We start from the raw sequence: 20,311 nt of genomic DNA on the forward strand, positions 1-20,311 counted from the left end.
AGCATTGGCTTATAAACACACTACTGCCATACATCCCAGCAATCCCACTCAGGAATTTACCCAAGATGAACGAACACGTTGGGAAAACCAGGAAGCACTCTGTGCTTCCGTTCCCTCTTGTCAAAGTGGAGCTAAAACCAGTATCTCCACGTGAAGACAAGGAGCCCTGGCCATCCAATTGCATCCTCCGCTGCTAAATGAAACGCCGGTGGTTCCCACCCACCAGCCATGCGATGGGAAGAAGCTGTGGCAGTCCACTGTTACAGATTACCGTCCAGAAATCCAAGGACTCTCCTCTGTCCCCACCACCACCACCACTCTGGGGTGGTTTCCAACTCATGGTGACTCTATAGGACAGACTAGAGATGCCCACGGGCTTCCCATGGCTGTAAATCCTACAGAGGCAGCCTGCCACATCCTTCTTCCCCAGAGTGACTCGTGGATTTGAACTGCCAACCTGTTGGCTAGCAGCCAGTTGCTTGACCGCTGGATCACTGGGGCTCCTCGACTCTGTCTTTGGAGGTTTCACGGAGTTATCATTGACTCAAGAGTGGCCTGCGACCATCGAAACGTGCCCACGCTGAGACCTGGAGGTGGTCGTTCAGAGCAGCTGTGTTCATCATTACCCCAAACTGGAAACAACCCAGACATCCATCAGGAGAGGACGGGGTCAATGGCAGTAGACTCGGTTAGCCCTGGTTAACTAGAGAGGCAACTCCAGAGATGCTCATATGTGTATAAGAAAGAGCTATATTTAAAAGATTAATTGTATATTAAGAAAACATCCCAGTCCAATCCAAATCAAGTGCATAAGTCTGATATTGGCCCATATGCCTGATACCAATCTGTAAATTCCTTTTCAGACTCGCACAACACATGCAATGACGCCAAATGCGGGAGGAGGATCACAGGTCAGTGGGTGGAAAGTCTTGTGGATCCAGTGCAGTGGAAGCATCTCAGCACTGGCGTGGGTCCCCATGTGGCTCTATCAGCTCCAAGAGTCTGGCTCCATCCGCATAGCTCCATGTGGCTTGTCAACAAGAATGTCTCTCAGTGGGAGTGTGTGTGTCCCACTTCCAGCAAGCTATTTATCACCATAGCGCCTCCAAATGAGGTCCTTAAATTTCCACCTGACTGACAGGCTAGACTCTACCCCTTCCCGACAGGAGATTATCTAACTCCCACAGAGACCCACACCATGAATATTACTCAGACACAAAGAGGCATGAACGGATGGATATACACACAGCATGGCTGCATCTCAGACAAGATGGTGAGTGAGAAAAACCAGAAACCAAAGAGCACACCTGTATGTGTCAGCCATGGAGGGGGAGCTATCTCCCTTCGAGAAAAACTTGATCCGCTGCAAGCTCAATTAACGAACTCTCTCCAGCTGCCTTGCCCCTGGGATGATATGGAAACCTTGTTCTTCACAGACAGCCTGCCCTGGGCACAGAGGGACTTACCAAGGCCTGGCCAGCTTGGCTCACCTGGACTCTGTAGGAACTCTTTGTACGGGAGTTTCCCATACAAACCTCTCACAACTTGGCTGAAGCCTGAGACTCCTCTTGTGCAAGCCGCCTTCCTTCCACCTCTCCTGCTGCCTGGGCCAGCCCTGGTGAGCTGGACCCCAGGAGCAGCCTGCTGGCTTACGAGCATCAGACCTGCACGTTCTCCCTGCCTGCCCCTGCCCAGACTCCCTCTCCTGGGCTCCATCTCCATGGTCCCTGCAGCTCTGCCAGCCCCAACTCTTCCGGGGGCCCCTCTTAACATACATGTTTCATTTTTATGAAATTCCGAGAGGCAAAACACAATCTTAAGAGAGAGAAGTCGGATCAGTGGTTGCCTCCAAGAGACTGGCTATAGAGGGGCAGGAGGACGCTTTATGCAGCGATGCCAACGTTCTCTGGCTTGACTGTCACCGTGGTTACACAAGCGGGCTTCACAAAGTTGACAGGGAAAAAATGCTGTTATCTTTTCATTTTGTTTTTCTACAAACTTTGGGCGGCTCCTCATAAATGTCAATTCCTAGTGGGCATGGCTGTCACAGACTGAGCATTTATCAAAACAAACAGAATGGTACGCTAAAAAGGCGAGGCTCTACTGTGTCTAAATTACACCTGTGTGTTTTTAAAAGACGAACAATTCATCAGGAATTGAACCGTTTTTACTGATTATCACGTGGTTATTTTGAATATACTTTTGTCAGATAGGTGAAGAGGGTGTTAAAAGGTTTTCTGTTCCAGGTTTCAAATATGCTAGGGAACCCCCTGACAAAGGGAGTCAGCAGTTTGGGGTATCAGCCAACAATTAGCACAGTCTGAGTCAAGGAGGGCTTCCTGAAGGAGGTGAGGACGCCCTGCTAAAGAAGGAGGATTCCAGGTGGGATGAGTCCCCCTTACTACCCATCTGGGCTTACCCCTCAGCTCACTTCTTGACCGTTTCCAGGGAGATGGGGAGCTTGGAATAGCCACATTGCGGTCACCTGGCAACCAGGAACTAGTGGCTGCAGCCAACAACCGAGTTCCTGCCATCATCCTGGGCCATCATCTCAGGCATGGGCTCTGCACTGCCCAGGTAGTGGGCGCCCAGCCAGGGAGGCACCTTCCACCTGCTTCCCTTCTCAGCCCCCTGCAGCCCCACGGGCCTACCTGGAACTCTTGCTGAGGGAGGTAAGTCTTCGGAAAGTGCTGGCTGGCCCAGGGGCAGGACACTGCCAACCTCCAGTCCCTGGGGAGCCCCCGGGGGCTCCCTTCCCTGGAGAAGCCTGGGAACAGAGTAGCAGGAGCATCGTTCTGGACCTCAGGGGACTCACAGCCTGCCAGAGAGACGGAGCTCACACATTCTGCCAACGCACAGGTGCCTGTGCTGCTCGGGGCTGGCTGCTGGGCCTCACGTGGGGCCGAGGCTCAGATCACCGCCACTCCTCCTCCCACAGCCGTCTCTCAGCACCTGCTCCACCTGACAGATTCCCAAGCTCCCAGAGGCAGGGAAAGAGGGAAGACACTGCCCAGTTCCCTTACTCTGGGTAAGGATAATGCTAAGATGCCTCCTCCTCCTCGCTCCCGGAGCTCCCGGCTCGGCTCAGCTCCAGTACAGCTCCATCGGTGACCAGTTTGACCGAGCATATGATGAGTGGGGACTGACTTGATGGCAGTGGCAGTTGGCCCCTTTCCTGTTGCATTTCCCTAACTGCTGCTGTCTCCTAGACGCAGCCCCCAAAGAAGCCACTTGCATTCAAATCCTGTTTCAGCCTGGACTTGTGTTGTGGTGGTTGTTAGACTCACAGAGACCCTCCGGAAACAGAAGGAAACCCCGCCTGGTCTCACTCCATCCCCACAATCACACCTATGTTTGAGCCCGGGTCGCAGCCCCTGTGTCAGTCCATCTTACTGAAGGGTGCTCTCTCTTTAGCAAGCATGAGGTCCTTCTGCAGGGACTGGTCGCTCCTGAAACCAGGTCCCAACAAAGTACGTGAGACAAAGTCTCACCCTCTTTGTCTTAGAGCAGTGGTTCTCAACCTTCCTAATGCAGAGACCCTTTAATACAGTTCCTCGTGTTGTGGTGATGCCCCCAACCATAAAATGATTTTTGTTGCTACTTCATCACTGTTTTTTGCTACTGTTATGAATCTTCATGTAAACATCTGATATGCAGGATGTATTTTCATTGTTATAAATTGAACATCATTAAACCATAGCGATGAATCACAGAAACAATATGTAATTATATATTGTGAAATATTTATTTCTAATGATAAATGAAATTTTGTCTTGAAGCATGGTGTAGCATGAGTAACAGTCTTCATGCAGGGTACTTGTATGTGGGCATATTGGCATGTGGGAGCGGTGGCTCAGTTCCTAAGACCATTGGAAATGTGTTTTCCAATGGTCTCAGGCTACTGCTGTGAAAGGGTCGTTTGACCCCCAAAGGGGGATCTCGACCCACAGGTTGAGAACCGATGCTCTAAAAGAACATTCTGACCGTACTTCCTCCAAGACACACTTGCTTGCTCTTTTGGCAGTCCATGAGGGAACCCCAACTAAGAGATGATGTGAGGCACAGGTACAGCCAATAATTGTACAGGTACTAGCAATGAACCAACAGCCAACAGACGAGGACCGAGGGTTGTCTTCGCAGCTGAGGCAGTGTGTGTGTGTGTGTGTGTGTGTGTGTGTGTGTGTAGGAGTGGGGGTGGAGGGCTGTCGTCTGTAAAGCACTGAAAACCAGTAACACTGTAATCAGAACATGCTTACAAAGCAAGCAAACAGACATTTAAAGATTTATTCATGAGAGAAGCACCTTGCAAGGGCAGATGTGAAAAGGTTTACTGGATAGAGAAGCAACTTGCAAAAGGAGGGAGGGAGGGGCGAGGGCAACTCAAGCACATCTCACCAGCCAAGAAGAAGGAGAGGCTTTTGAGAGACTATGGCATTTTGGACGCCGAAGGCAATGGGGGCAAGACCAAAACAAGGAAGCCCGAAACTATGGGGCTTCGGCGTGGAAAGGGAAGCCGGCTCTGCGTCCCGGGCGGTGCACGGCGGCGGAACCTCACGCGTCGCGCTTCCGTTTCCAGCCGGGCGCGCGATCGCGCAGGCGCGCCGGCCCCCCACTTCCGGGTGCCCCGCCCCGCTCGCCCCGCCCCCGGGCAGCTCCATTTAGGCGGCGGGTGGCGTCCGCGTTAGAGCAGGCGGAGCCGGGCCCGCCGAGTCGATCCGTCTCGGAGGGCAGTGTCGGCTCACCGTCCTCGCGACCCCTGTTCCCTCCCTCCGCAGAAGCTGCTGGCGCCCATGGCGGGCCTGGAGGTGCTGTACGCCTCGGCCGCGCCGGCCATCACCTGCGCGCAGGACGCGCTCATCTGCTTCCTGCACTGGGAATTGGTGACGCACGGCTACCGCGGCCTGGGGGCCGGCGACCAGGTACGCTGCGGAGCCGGGGGTGGGGGTGGGGGGGTCTTGAGCGCGCATCCAGAGCGTCTGCCGGCCTCCCCATCCGCAGTGCGGGGGCCTGCGGGCTCCTGACCCCGCTGCCGGAGCCCGCGGGCCGGGCAGGTGTTCACGGGCCCTCGCCCACCCCCGAGCGTCTCAACACGGCTGGCACGACCTGGCCAGGAAGGCCCAGGGCAGAGACTCCCATCCGCACAACCTGGCAGTGCCCCTGGCCAGAATGGCAGGGACCTGACTCCGGGGCTGTGGGGGTAATCTTTGGAGCACACACCCCACTGAACTGCGTCAGACCCCTCAGCTTGGGGGCCGGAGACCGTGCACACCCCTCTGACACTGTACTGAAGCCCCAGACAGCCATGGAGTAAGCTTTTACCTTACTCAGCCCGCGGTGTGAGGGCCAGGGAAGGTTTCCTCCTCCGGAGCTGCCCCTCCTTGACCACCGCCCGTCTGCCCAGGCCAGCGCTGTCACACGTGCCCTTCGATGGATACTTGGAATCCTGGTGGCGTAGTTGGGCTGATAACCGCAAGGTCAGCAGTTCGAAACCACCAGCCTCTTGGTTGCAAAGGAGACAAGGCTTTCTACTCCCATAGAGTTGTACAGTTTTGGAAACCCACAGGAGCAGCTCTAATCTGTTCTGTAGGGTCGCTACGCTATGAGTCGGAATGGATTCTATGCCCGGGAGTTTTTCTTTGGTTTCAAGGGTTGCAAACCTGCAGACTGGGATGGCTGGTTCTGTTGTCTCACAGGATGGTATCTGCTTTTTCCCTCCCAGTGCCCCTGCTGCTGGGGTTACACTGGTCCCACGCAGGCTAAGCCCACTGAAGTCCAAGTAGAAGTCAACTGGAGAGGCATCTTCCTTTTCGGTTTATTTTTAAAACCAACCAAATAAACCCACTGCCGGCTTGCTGATTCCAACTCATACTGAGCCTGTAAGTTTAGAGTGGGACTGCCCCATAGGGTTTCCAAAGCTGTCAATCTTCACAGGAGCAGCAGCTGCCTTGCTCTTGCTTAGAGTTAGCAGTCTAACCCACAACACCCCCCGGACTCCGAGCTAAGTGTGGGGTTTCATTGTCTGGCTTGGGGCCTACAGACTCTGCCAAGAGAGATGGTGTTTACCAAGTGCAGCAGCCGTTTGAGTTGCTTCTTCAACCACCTCCTGCTCCCCACCCTTGTGGGGCGATAAGAGCGGAAGGGCCGGAGAGTGTGTACTTGACCTTCAGCAGAAAGCTGAATTGTCTCCTTTTCCCTTGGGTTGTTTGGTCTACTCTGGTCCGGGACAGTTGTGACAAAACTTCAGCTAGAAGAGAGTAACACCATCATAGCTTGAACAAAAACCCTGGGCCTTGGCCAGAGAGAGACGAATAGACTTCTGCTAGGGAATTCTGCTTTCTGTTGTAAGTCGTGAAGGATTATGAACAAGGAAGGGAATTGCCAGAGACTGGCGTGACCTCATGGCCACTGAAAATTTCTTCAGGCTCTATGGTTGTGCCTACTCGACCTGGTGAACCTCCGAATTCTAAAGCCAGCCGCACCTGGTTTCCTGTGACCATGGGCTAGCCCTAAGCTGGGTTTTTCATGCCAGAGAGCCAGGCTACATGACCTTGCATTTTGGCCACTTTCCAGCCTTCGAATTTTGGGAGGGCTGATATTTGATGTCAGGGCCGAGCAGGAGGTTGAAATGGTGTGTTTGGCTAGATAGCACCAGAGCCAGGCCCTCTCAGTCTCGCTTCCATCAGTTTCCCCTGTCAGGCAGCCTGGGGACTGCGGGCTCCGGTGCAGGGCCAGTGATCCTTTCTTCTGGAAGCAAGAGGCCATGGTGGTGAGCAGCCTGAATCGTCTGTATTCCAAGGGAGAATTCTGGTGGATTGAATGGTGTACATGGGAAGATGTCATGATACCAAGGAGCTTTAAACAGTTTGTGGGAAAGTGAAATGGAAAGATAGTGGGTTTTCTTCCCTTGAACTTTCTGAAGCCCGAGTGTAAATCCAAAGGCCTTCCACCGAACAAAGACAAAGCATATTACAGTATTCAATCCCTGGCTTCCAGAATAAGCCTGACACCCACAACCCCGAACAGGCTTGAGGCCACTGACTGAGGGGCGTGGAGGGGGAGGGAGGAGCTGTGGTGGGTGTTAACTTTCTCTTTCCCCTTCAGCTCAGCCACTCTGGTTCCCTTAGTTTCACTTTGGTTTTTGTCTCTGCCTTGTCTACTCCAGGCCTAAATATCCTTGTCATCCGAACCTCGAACCCACTGCCATCAAGTCCTAGCAGCCCATAGGGACCCTTATGAGACAGGGTGGAGCTGCCCCTGTGGCTTTCTGAGGCTGTAACTCTTTACAGGAGTGGAAAGAGGCTGTAACTCTTTACAGGAGTGGAAAGAGGCTGTAACTCTTTACAGGAGTAGAAAGCCTCATCTCGCCCTCGGAGCAGCTGGTGGTTTCAAACTACTGACCATGATTTTCCAAGTTTATATAAATGACGCTAGGCTGTAAACCTTATTTGGTTATTTATCTTTCTGAGCGTGTCTCTCTTTAACTGTCATTGTGCACCCTACAGTGGCACACATGGTTGAGCTTTTGAAAGGCCGGCCGTGCAGACCCACCTGGGCCTGGCGTTCGGCTTCCCAAGATCACAGCCCGGACAGCCCGTGGAGCAGTGCTACTCCGCACACAGGAGCTGGGCCTGAGTTGGAATTTCCTGGTTGGCAATGTAGCAGCCACAGGCGGGGCTTTCACAGTCGTGGAGGTGGCCTGATTCTTCAGCTGGGGGAGGGGGTACACAGGCATCCATGTCTGATTCTTTTTATCTTATACATAGGCTACGTTGGTGAACAACATTGTGGAACCACTGCCATACAGTAGAATCCCGTTTGTTTTCTGAAGTTTGTTCATCATACACAGGGAAACGTGTGCCAGTTGAACCATTTCCAGCCTGAGCAATCGCTTGGCACCAATACAGCCTTTGAGCTGTGCAGCCCTGCACGCCCCACTCCCCGAGCTGTTCTTCCCTCATTAACATAAGCTCATTGCCCCCTGGCCTTCTGAGCTCATCTTTCACGTGGCTGTTGTTGATTGGGTCCCACCTTAGATGGTTCAAAGACCTTTTAAAGCTAAACTGTTGTTCGGGTTGAAGCTGACTCTAGGGCAGTGGTTCTCAACCTTCCTAATGCCGCCACCCTTTATTGCAGTTCCTCCTTGTGGTGACACCCCCCCAACCATAAAATAGTTTTTGTTGCTACTTCATAACTAATTTTGCTACTGTTATGAATTGGGCGACCCCTGTGAAAGGGTCCTTAAACCCCCAAAGGGATCATGACTCACAGGTTGAGAACTGATGCTCTAGGGGATATATTGGGTTTGAGGTTTAAAACTCTCAAGGCTCGTATTATTGTGTGTGCATATCTGTCTGGACAAGATAGGCGGGATGAACAATCCAGAGGAGAGAACAATGGGACCGGCAGTTTCAGGGGGACTTGGGAGAGGGGGAGATGGAGGAAAAGGAGGGAGGTGCCAACAAACCCAGGGACAAGTGATCTAAAATTGATGACGAGGAGGGCATAGGATGCTTGGGGGGAGGCCTTGATCAAGGGCAATGTAGCCGAGAGGAATTCCCAAAACCCGAATGAAGGCCGAACATGATAGTGTGACAGGAGGAAAGGAGGCATAGGACAGTTGTAGAGATCTAAATACAGGCATGTATAGTATATGTAAATACATTTATATACAATGACAGGAATAGAGATATGCACATATATTTATTTATAAAGTATTACAGTTGCAGATGGACATTGGGCCTCCACTCAAGTACTTCCTCAACGCATGAACAATTTCTACTAACATGGCACTCTATGATGCTCACCTTCCCTGACACAATCGCTGAAGACAAAGCGGGTACATAAGTAAATGTGAAGAAGAAAACTGATGGTGCCCGGCTATCAAAAGATATAGCATCTGGGGTCTTAAAGGCTTGAAGGTAAACAAGTGGCCATGTAGCTCAGAAGCAACAAAGTCCACATGGAAGAAGCACACCAGCCTGCGTGATCACAGGTGCCAAAGGGATCAGTTATCAGGCACCAAAGACCTAAAACAAAAAATCATATCAGTGTGGATGGGGGGAGGGAGGCAGAGTGGGGACCCAAAGCCCATCAGTAGTCAATTGGACATCCCCTCGCAGAACAGCCTCAAGGAAGAGAAGAGCCAGTCGGTGCAGCATAGCACTGATGAAACACACAACCTTCCTCTGGTTCTTTAATGCTTCCTCCCCTCCCCCAGTCCACTACCATGAGCCCAATTCTATCTTACAAATCTGGCTTGACCAGAACATGTATACTAGTACAGATAAGAGCACGAAACACAGGGAATCCAGAACAGATAAACCCCTCAAGACCAATAAGGGGAGCAGCGATACTAGGAGGGTAATGGTTGGGTTGGGGAGGTGAATAAGGGAGAAGCGATCACAATGATCAACGTATGGCCCCGTGCCAGGGGTACAAACAGAAGAAAAGTGGGTGAAATGAGACAGCAGTTGGTGTAAGACGTTTTTTTAAAATTAAAAAGAAAAATTTATGAATTATCAAGGGGGCATAGGGGAGGGAGGGGGGAAAATGAAGAGCTGGTGCCAGGGGCTCAAGTAGAAAGAAAATGTTTTGAAAAAGATGACAACATGTGAAGCTGTGTTTGACACAATGGATGTCTGTATGGATTGTGATAGGAGCTGTAAGAGCCCCCAATAAAATTATTTCACCCCCCCCCCAAAAAAAACCCTCTCAAGGCAATAGTTTGAAGGGTCACCCACCCTCCCTGGGCTCCAGAGAGCCTGGAGTCTATAAGAATTTGAAATTTTGTTTGCATCTCCCCCTTTTGATCAGGATTCTTCTGTGGAATCTTTGATCAGAATGATCGTTGATGGTAGCCAAGCTTCACCCATTTCTCTGGTCTCACTGCTAAGGGGGCATCCCATAGCCTCCTCCTGGTGCCCTGTCTTCTCTCCGTGGCTCCAGGTGGAGGGAGACCCCTTGCTGTGCCTTTGCTGGCCACTTCAGGCTTTTAGGACTCCAGGCACCGTGACCAGAACGAGGAGGTGGAACAGAAGCATTAAGGGTGTTTGCTGGCCAATGAACTGGGGTGCCCCATGAGAGCAGGACCCTCCGGGAGGAGTCTGGTTACACATAGGCAGCCTCAGCAACTACTCTTTTTTTATTTTTAACTCGACACTTCATGTAATTTTTCCACCCCTGTTAGCCTCCCCTTTCCCTTTGCCTCTGATAACCTCTCAATAAACTTGGGTGTGCAAACATTCGCTTTTCTTGTCTTTTTATCTAAGTGAGGTCATGCAGGGTGTCTCGAGCTCCAGCCACACTGCAGCGTGTGTCATGCCTTCATCCGCTGGCCGAGTAGTAAGCAGGCTGTTGTGTGTGTGTACCGCATCTTGTGTTTCCCCTCGTCTCTCGGTGGGCCTTCAGGTTGTTTCCACTTCTGTCTGTTGTGAACACTGCAATGGGCTTGGGGTACAAGTCTCTGTTTGAACCTCTACTTTCCAGTCTGGGGGCCACACTGCTTTCCACACCGTCTTTACCAACGATGGGTAAGCTTCCAATATCCCCACATCTTCCCCGCTGTTGGTTAGTTTTTTATCTTAGCCATCCTGTTGCTGCTGTTGTTTGGCGCTGTCGAGTTGATTCTGACCCATAGCGAGTTTATGCACACAGACGAAACGCTGCCGAGTCCGCCGCCATGCTCACAGTGGTTCCTATGCGCGAACCCATTGTTGTAGCCCGCTGTCCATCCATCTCGCTGAGGGCCTTCCTCTGGTTTGCTGCCCCTCCACTTGCCCAAGTGGGATGCCCATCTCCAGGGACTGGTCTCCCCTGACAACATGTCCTAAGTATGTGAGCCAAAATCTCACCATCATTGCCGCTAAGGAACACTCTGTCTGCCCTTCTTCCAAGACAGATTGATTTGTCTTTTTTGCCGTCCATGGCACTTTTGATATTCTTCACCAACACCATAGCTCAAATGCATCAATTCTTCCTAGTGGGAGTGAAATGCTACCGTTTTGTGGTTTTGATTGGCATCTCTCTGTCAACTGATGACACCGAGCATCTTTCCTTATGTCCGGTAACCATGCATTCAAGTGCTTTGCCCACTTTATGATCAGTACATCTCTTTTGTTGTCAAATGTGTGTGCTACTAGGTTCATATCAGACGTGCTTTCTGAAGACAGCCTTTTAGATGGCAGCTTGCTTTGTGAAGTCTTTTGATGAAAGGAAGGTTGCAATTTTTACAATGTCTCATTTGTTTCTTTTGTCTTTTGTTGTCTTTGCTTTATGAAACCATATTCGGTTGTTAAAAGCTAGAATTGACAGCGTTGCCTTTGTGTTTTCTAAGAATTTCATGTTGTTACTTGGCATGCTTACATCCTTAATCCATTTTGAATTTGTTTTTAATATATTGCGTGAGCATGGATCCCGTTTAATTTTTTTACATGTGGAAATTCAGTTTTCTCGACACCATTCACTGAAGAGACTTTTCTTTCCCCCTTGAATAGACTTGTTAGCGCCCTGATCAAATACCAGCTGAGCATAGACGTGGTCCTCCACTTTGTCCCTCGGGCCGGAGTATCTCAGTGCTGTTCTGCTTCCTGGAGCTGAATAAACCCAAACCAGACCCACTGCCCTGGGGTCTATTCTGGTGCACTGTCGCCCAGTGGGGCAGAGCAGAACTTCTGTCTTTGAACATTGCTTTAGCTCTTCGGGGCCCTTTGCAGTTCCATGTAAAGTTGAGGATTGGGTTTTTGTATTTCTGTAAAGAGAGGCTGTTAGAATGTTGATCAGGAGGGTATTGAGCAGTGCTTTGGACAGTACTGACAACTTTGCGACATTAAATCTTCCAGTCCATAGTCGTGGATGTGGCTGTCTTGTTTGATAAAGATCTGCAGCCTGGGAACTCCCTGATGCCATCTGTGCCCTCTCGGGCCCATGTCAGTCAGACCTCACAAGCACAGGTCTGCTCTCTGCTAGCAGTGTTTCTTACTTGTTATCATATAAGCCCTCCGTGTGTCTGCTTAGCTTTATTTCTAGGTACTGTACTGTTGTCAATGGAATTGTTTCCTTATTTTCCCTTTCGGATTTCTCTCTACTTACGTAGAGAAACCCAACTGTGTTTTGTTGGTTGACTTTATAATCACCACCATCCCAACTTGATTCCCCTTTTAGTTGAAGACATTTTCTGGTGGATGGTGGAATTTTCTATGTATAGGATCATATCATCTGCGAATAGAGAAGACTTCACTGCTGCTTTTCCAGGCTGGCTACGTCCTTGTGTGTCGTCTTCTTGTCCTATTGCTCTGGCTAGGATTTCTAATACAATTTGAGAGGAGTGGTGAGAGTGGGCACCCTTGCCTTATTCCCATCTTCCAGGAATGCACGTCATCTTTTGCCCCCGACTACAATGTTAGCTGGTGGCTTTTTGTATCTGCCCTGAGTTGTAATGAGAATTTCCCCTTTCACTCCATTCTCCTTGGGGGTTTTCATCAAGAACGGAGGTTGGGTGGTTTCAGGTGCGTTTCATTATGCGATTGATGCGGTGTATTGCACTGGTCGAACTATCCTGCATTTCTGGCATAAAGCCCATGTGATCGTGGTTTTATGACTGTTGCTCTCCTGTCAAATGCCGTTCGCTAGGATTTTGCATCTCTGCTCCTAAGAGAGTGGCCTGTCGTCTCTTGGGTGTCTCCAGCTGGCTGAGTGTCAAGGTGATGCTTGTTCTGTAGAGTGAAGTAGGGAGTAGGCCTTCCTTCTCCATCTCTTGGAAGAACTTAAACAGTGTTGGTGTCAGTTCTTCTCTGAATGTTTGGTAGAACCTCCTGGAAGCCATCTGGCCCAGGAACATGTTGTTGCTGGGAGGGTTTTGAACACTGGACTCTCTCTCTCCACCTGTCTGGGTCCGCTGAGAAGAATCTGTATGCTAAGAAAAACTAACCCTAGCCCAACGTTGCAACTTGGGAAGCAATGCCTCAGGATTGAGATGGATGCCTGTTCTCGAGGGGAGATGATAGGGAAACACCTGTTCCAGGTTCCTGAAAGGTTAGGGTGCTGTGCAGTGAAGGCAGTTGGCTGTGGAGGAGAGAGCAGGATGCCAGGAACCCACAGACCTGGGTCCCAGACCTCTGACTTGCTTTGTGGCCTTAAACCAGTCACATCTTTCGACATCCACAACCTCGTGGGTGGAGTGAGGAAGTGGGTTCCTATTATCTGTAAAGGTCTTTACAATTCTGTGTTCTGAGATCATGAGCTGCCTCCTTTCAACCCTGGGTGTCTTCTCAGTCAGGTCCAAACGATAAGAGATCAGAACTGCTGCCAGCTGGGTGGAACCACAATAAAGACCTCTATGTGCTCCGCTATGAGTTTAAGGATGAATCCAGAAGGCTCCTTGTGAAGGCTGTCACCGTGGAGAACAGCATGATCATCAATGTGCTGGTGAGTCTCCACACCACATTGCCATCTCCGGATAGCAGTGGACAGTGGAGTTGTTCCTTGACGAACCCATTGAACAGTATGGATCAGGAGCTTTGAGTGGACCTTTTCCCATTTTACCCCACGACTAGAACTCTTACCTGAGGCAAGAATTCCAAAGTGCAGGCTATCCCTGGTATTGGAAACAACATCAGTTCCCAAGTTACATTTGTTAGGTACATGTGTTAGGCTGGGTTGTCTAGAGTGATATTTGTATGTATAAGGAAGAACTTAATATCAAGTAGTAATTTCTTATCAGAAAGGCAGCCCAGCCCAGCCCAGTCCAGTCCAACTCAAGTTCGTAGATCTGATAGGGCTTTCTTCAGACTCGAGTAGTTGCAGGCCGATAGGGCCGACATGTGAAGTGGGAAGCAGGGAGCTCACAGGCTGGTAGGTGGAGAGGTGCATGGATCTAAGATTGGTGGGCTCATGGCTAGGCACACACAGTTTGGAGTTTGGCTCCTAGGGTCAGTGGCCCACATGGGACCACCCCTCACGGCAGAAGGGGGCAAAAGAGAGAGGAAGTGTTCTCAGTTTTTCTCTTACACAAAAGGCCACACCCCCAAGGAGGTGTCATCTGGCTACCACTTGATTGACAGATTGGACTCCACCCCTACCTCCACTCAGTTGACATTTCCCCTATTTGCCACAGTTCATTCAGAGCAGGTGCATACAGTTCCTGTTTAGGCTTTAATGCAGTGGGTTAGTGGCTGCTAATGCAAGGTTGGGCGTTTAACTCGCCAGCCCCTCTGCAGGAGAGAGATGGGGTCGTCGGCTCCTGTAACACTCACACGCACAGCCTCGAACCTTAGGGAGCAGTTGTCCTGCAACATCACGATGAGTTGGATTGCTTTGGAATTGCCTCGGCGGCAGTGGGTTTTTTGGTGCAAGCAACGCCTTTTCCGCGATATAAAAGCCACAGGTGCAGCAAGGGGAGCGGGAATGGTGATGAAGAACAAGTTGCATGTCATTTTGTTTCCCCTTATTTCCAGGACTGTGGCTCACAGCAAGTAGCAGACCTGACTTTGAACTTGGGCGATTACATCGATGCAGAACACCTGGGTGACTTCCACAGGTACCTCCCAATGCCATCTTCTCCCTGGGCAAATGAAGAGAGAGCATAACTAATACACTACCAGCACTCCTAACTGCCACCCAATTCACTATAAAATAAAATTAAAAGGGATGGGATCCCCCAGTCACTAGGCCAGAAACCTGGCTCACTCTGGATACCGCCCTCCCTCTCCCCAGTAGACTGTTCATTCATCCCAAAGAGTTCTCCGGCTGGATTCAGAAGAGGACATGGAACAAGGAATATCATTTGTAGATGCCACGTGGATCTTGGCTGAATGCAGAGAATATTTACTTGTGTCTCATTGACTATGCAAAGGTATTTGGCTATGTACATCGTAACCAACTATGGATAGCATTGAGAAGAATGGGAGTCCCAGAACACTTCACTGTGCTCTTAGGAACCTATACATGGGCCAAGAGGCAATTATCTGAACAGAACAAAGGAACACTGCAGGGTTGAAAACCAGGAAAGGTGTGTGCCTGGGTTGTATCCTCTCACCATACTTCTTCAATCTGTATGCCGAGAAAATCGTCGGAGAAGCTGGACTGTATAGGAAGAATACATCAACAAATTGGAGGAAGGCTTATTAACTGTAGGGACTAAGGTGTGCCTGACCGAAGCCATGGTATTTCTGGCCAATGCGTGTGAAAAGTTGGTCAATGAATAAGAAAGACCAAAGAAGAAATTGATGCATTTGATTTACGGTGTTGGCGAAGAACATTGAAAGTACCATGGGCTGCCAGAAGATCAAACATCTGTTTTGGAAGAAGTACAGCTAGAATACTCCTTAAAGGCAAGGATGGTGAGACTTCAGGTCCCTTGGACATGTTATCAGGAGATAGTAGACCCTGCAAAAGGACATCATGCTTAGTAAAGTAGAGGGGTGGCAGAAAAGACCGTCAGTGAGCTGGATTGACACTGTGTCTGCGACAGTGGGCTCAAACCTAAGAACAATTGTGAGAACGGTGTCGCGCTGGCGCTCTTTCATTCTCGTGCATGGGGTTGCTGTGAGTGGGAACCAACCCGATGGCACCTAACACCATCCAGTGATACAGTGACTCTCCCCTTTTCCTTCCCTGTCCACATAGTGTGGCTACTCTAAAATCCCTGTTTTCTATGCCCATAAATACCTTATTGAGATTTTTATTAGCGCGATCCTGGTGGCACAGTGGTTAAATCGCTTATCCTTGAACTGAAAGGTCAGCACTTTGACCCTACCAGCCACTGCACATGGGGAGCTGTGGCCGTCGGCAGGTCTTGCCCCCCATGGAGCAGTTCTACTCTGCCCTGTGGGGTCACGGTGAGTGGGTCAACTCGACAGCATAGTTTGTGAGTTCAACCTGCAGACCAGCTGGGGAGCACCGATACCTTTTCCACCTAGCACCTTCTCAACCATGAACATAGTATGCTCCTCTAATTTCACTTCTTGATCGTTTTGTAATTCCCAGCAGACAGATACTGTACATATTTGACTGTGTACCAAATATACTTGTATATAAGCCGAGTTTTTCAGCACATTTTTAATTCAGGTTTTGTGGTAAAATTAGGTGCCTCGGCTGATATTCGGGTCGGCTTATAGAGTATATACGGGCATTCAGCATTTTCTAAGAGGCATGATTCTCATTGGCATTCTGTTTTGAGTATTGATCTTCAGGTGTCCAAAGTTAGTATTAATTTTTGTGTGTTGGTGGGCCCTGCCACCAACTGAACTAAAGCTATGGTAGGCGTTTTGAGGGGAGATTCTTAAATCCCGTCTCAACCCCACAGCCAGAGCTCTCCTGGCTTTTCCTTCCTGGCAGGGAGAGGGGGCTCTGACAGGGTTGGGGAGAGAGACAGGAGCAACAGAACTCAGCCTGAAGCCCCAAGAGCCCTGCCTCCGAGGCCCCGGAACCTGGCTTACTGCCCCCTCCCCCACCCCGTGGAGCCCTGCCTGCCTTGACCCCTGACATGGGGTGAGCACACAATGAGGCTGAGGGCAAGGCGGGCGGGTGTCTGCAGAGGGTACCCAGTTCAGGCCCTGCATCCTCAGCTCTTTCTGATGGGGCGGTGAGGCGGGGCAACTCAGATGCCGAAGACGCTTAGGCCCAAACCGCAGAGACAACGCCGGGCTGTCGCCCCCTTCACCCAGGTCCGCCGGACGGCCTGTTCCCATCCTTGCAAACAGACCAAGCGTAGCCGTCAGGGTGGCCGCCGCCGCCGGCAGAACACTGGGCAGAAGGCCGCCAGCCAGCAGCAGGCCGTTGACACCTCGTCTACCTCCTGTAGGGCCTACAAGAACAGTGAGGAGCTGCGGTCTCGAATTGTGTCTGGGATCGTCACCCCTATCCAAGACTACTGGGACAAGGCCAGCGTGAGCAGCCCTCACAAGGAGTTCCCGCCTGCCACTGCCAGAGAGGTGGACCCCCTGCGGATCCTCCCACAACACCCCCACACCAGCCGGCAGCCTCCCTGGTGAGTAGAGTCCATCTGCAGGGGGATTCCAGTCCCCCCACTGGGCCCCTCGTCCCCCATGTCTTCAGCCACTGCGCCAGAGGGCTCCGCGTGTGGAGGTAGCGCGAGATCAGTGGACAGCTGGCACCCTGCGGCCAGTCCTTCCCTGCGCAGCCTCGGGGGGCTGCCTGTCTCCTTCCTAGAGGCTGCCCGCAGACCCCAGTCAGTGCCTTTGGGGCCGCAGCAACGGTCTGAGGGTTGCTACCAGATGATCCGTGGTTCCATATTCCGAATTCTTGGGTCAAGTTTTCTTGGGAGATGCAAAAACCAAGGCAGCCCCATCGAGTTCTGACTCTGACCGGTTTCACAGGACTTCCCTCAGCATGTACCCATTTCACTCCAGTGTAGCCCCTTGAGTCTGACCGCAGCCGCCTGGTGTGAGTAAGTCACTTCCCAGGTCTTTGGGGTTCAGGTGGCAGCAGTTAGGACTGGAAACTGCCACCCCAAGGCAGGGCCGGGGAGACGTGTCTACCGCTGAGCCGGCCCCTAGCTCACACAGTGTGGTGTCATCATAGTGGGGGTGGCTGCCCGGAGGGGCGCAGGTTCACCCGAATACTGGCTGCCACACAGAGTAAGGGCCCAGCAGACGTTAGCGGCCATGCTTAATCCGTTCTGGTTTGCAACTTTGTACCTGAGATTAGTTACCGGGGAACCAATTTAAGTGGTTAATTAAACCAATTTAATTTCATTATTAAGGGTAATAATTGGTGGCTCTATTTGGAAAACTTCAAAAACCCTGGGTCCTGAGTCACCAGCCATGACACAGGGTCAGGGCTGGGCTCTCGGTGGCCTCCCTGCTTGTGCAGGGTCCCGGCTGTGATCTATCCCGGGTGTGGTGGCAAGAGTTGAGATTAAGCCCTGGACAGGAAGCACGGTGGGGAGATTTTGACTTTAGTATCTCTCTCTCACTCTCTGAGCCTCTGTGCCCTTTGAAGACAAATAGGCTGGGAAATCCCATCTACTATCTTGAAATGTACCTGTAGGTGAAGTTCTCTTAGATTTGACAGGGACAACAGCTGGCTGATAGGTGTGTTGTATCAGTCACTCAAAACTTGTGGGTACAACTTGCTTTTTCTGAAATGCATGTGGCTGTGTAACTCCTAGGAACCTTGTGGACAGGTTATTGAGTTACAAGGACAATCATGCATCCCAAAAATGTCTGTGCCTTTGAAGGGAGTATAAAAAATACTGCGCGTTCGTTCATACATAAAATGGCCTTTAACTCTGGTGATTGATAGAGGTTCAACCTTTAGTTGAACATCTGGCAGGACGTCCGCACATTGTGCACTTTCTGGGGTGTTTCTCCACTGTGTGGGACTCCTGGGGGTCCAGCAGCTCTTTTGAGGTCTGTGCCACCACCACCACCACCACTGTGCCAAGCAAAAATGCAATCAGAGCTTCCAGAATGATACCTGGAGGCTCTGCCTCCCAAACTGGGAATTAGACAGAGCTGGAGGTGACAATTATGAAGGTCAAGATCCTTATCTTGAGAGTCCTGACCGAATGAGATCGTTGTGCTGCACAGCTGCTGGTGCCATGTCTGCAGGAGCAGATTCTAGTGACTAACCCGCCAGGTGGGAGGCCAAGGCATGGTGTATACTGACCACACCTGCACCCGGTGAGCAGCCAGGCAGGCCCTGCCTCCTGCAGTGAGGCCAAGGTTTGCTCACCGCGACTGCCCCCGGCTGGCCGGCAGACAGGAGGCGGGCGCGCCACAAGGAAGAGTTCCAGGGACCCATGATGAGACAGAGCAGGGGGACATTTCACAGGCAGGTGGGCTCTTTTTCCTCCATAACATCAGTGGCATCGGGAAACAACAATGGAGGAGTTCTTACCGATTAAAAGAGATGTAAGAGTCGTGTCAGCGAACAAGTTTGAGACCACTGGGGAAATTTGAGCATGCACAGGTATTATACAGCATGAGATAACGGCTCATTTTGCAGGTGAAGTAATTTCTGGTTAGGGTGGTTAGTTTAAGAGCAAGCTTTATGTCTATTAGAGGCATTTTTGTTGGAGCATTTAAAGGTGAAACAACGGGTCTAGGGTTTTCTTTGAAATCATTTCCACTGCCAGAAAGGACAGGCACGTGGGAGGGGTGGGAGAAATAGGCACAAGAAAGACGGTAGAATACTGATCATTAGTGAAGCTGGGTGGGAGGGAATTCAGTGGCTCATTACACTTTCATCTTCCTTTTTTTGGTATATTGTTAAATTTCCTTCATAATGGAATTTTTACTAATACCAATCTTTCACAAACTATACCCAAATATAGAAGAGGAGGAAGAAATACTTCCCAGCTCGTTCTCTGAGAGCAGTATTACCCTGATCCCCAAACCAGACATAACCAGAAAACTATACATCAGTCTTCCTTAGGAATGCATATCTGAGAACCCTTATGAAACAAACTACAACCCTAACCCACCCCCAAGAAAATCCCTGGCAAATGGAATCCAACAATATATACAAAGGGTTATCATACCCCCCAAAGCGGGATATAATCCACATGCTCTTGGCGCTCCTGTTCAAATTCTACCGCAGGTTCCAGCTGGCGTCATCAGCCAAAAGTGGGGAAGAAAGTTAGAAAATAAGAGGTTAAAAAAACTCTATGAAGGGGCTTCAAAAAGTTAGTGGAAAAATTAAATGGAAAGTAAATGGAACTTGCTTTTTGAAGGTCCCCTCATATTTGCAGGTAACATGAGATTTTTATGTATAGAAAAGCCTAATGACTATCCAAAAACACATAGTAGAACTCATAAATGACTACCCTAAAACCCCTAGCTGAAGGAATAAGCACTTAGAAATAAACTTAACAGAAGCGTAAGAATTATACACCGAACTTCCACACATCGAGGAAAGAATACCTAAGTAAATGGAAAGACATCCTCTGTGTATGAATCGCTAGGCTTTCTATTGACATTGCTCCTCAAATTAATCAGAGTCAGTGCCGCTGCAGTCAGCATCCCAGCTGGGCTTCCTTTGTAGACGTTGACAGAGCTGACCTGGACACGCAAGGGGCCTCGAGCGGCACAAGCCATCGGGAGAAAGAACAAGTAGGCAGCGTCACACTTCCCAATATCAAACCTTCACTGTAAAACGACAAGGATTAGAACAGTGGCACTGGCACAAGGACACATGTGTAGATCACTGGGATTGAATGGCACATTTGGAAACAAACCCACCCGTTACGGGGTATGGCTTTTCTTTTTTCTTTTTCTTTTTAAATCAATTTATTGGGGCTCATAAAATTCATCACAATACATAGATCAATTGTGTAAAGCACATCTATACA

At 50.3% G+C, this 20,311-nt stretch overlaps 1 protein-coding gene across 2 annotated transcripts in view; it reads left to right on the forward strand.

The window, feature by feature from the left end:
- Positions 1-4,663: 4,663 nt before the first annotated feature.
- The window catches only part of PSMF1 (proteasome inhibitor subunit 1), a 31,255-nt gene continuing 15,607 nt past the window's right edge, over positions 4,664-20,311 (forward strand). For both annotated transcript variants that reach the window (XR_006680577.1, XM_004697892.3), the window contains exons 1-4: positions 4,664-4,919; positions 13,270-13,422; positions 14,451-14,533; positions 16,799-16,984. Coding sequence is in view for 1 of the 2 variants with exons in the window: in XM_004697892.3 (XP_004697949.1) it covers positions 4,791-4,919; positions 13,270-13,422; positions 14,451-14,533; positions 16,799-16,984 (551 nt within the window). In the remaining variant the exon portion in view is untranslated. The remainder of the gene's footprint in view (positions 4,920-13,269; positions 13,423-14,450; positions 14,534-16,798; positions 16,985-20,311) is intronic.

The sequence above is a fragment of the Echinops telfairi genome, unplaced genomic scaffold (genome assembly GCF_000313985.2).
Source record: "Echinops telfairi isolate 266 unplaced genomic scaffold, ASM31398v2 ScPeMD7_5592;HRSCAF=6446, whole genome shotgun sequence".
Taxonomy (NCBI): domain Eukaryota; kingdom Metazoa; phylum Chordata; class Mammalia; order Afrosoricida; family Tenrecidae; genus Echinops; species Echinops telfairi.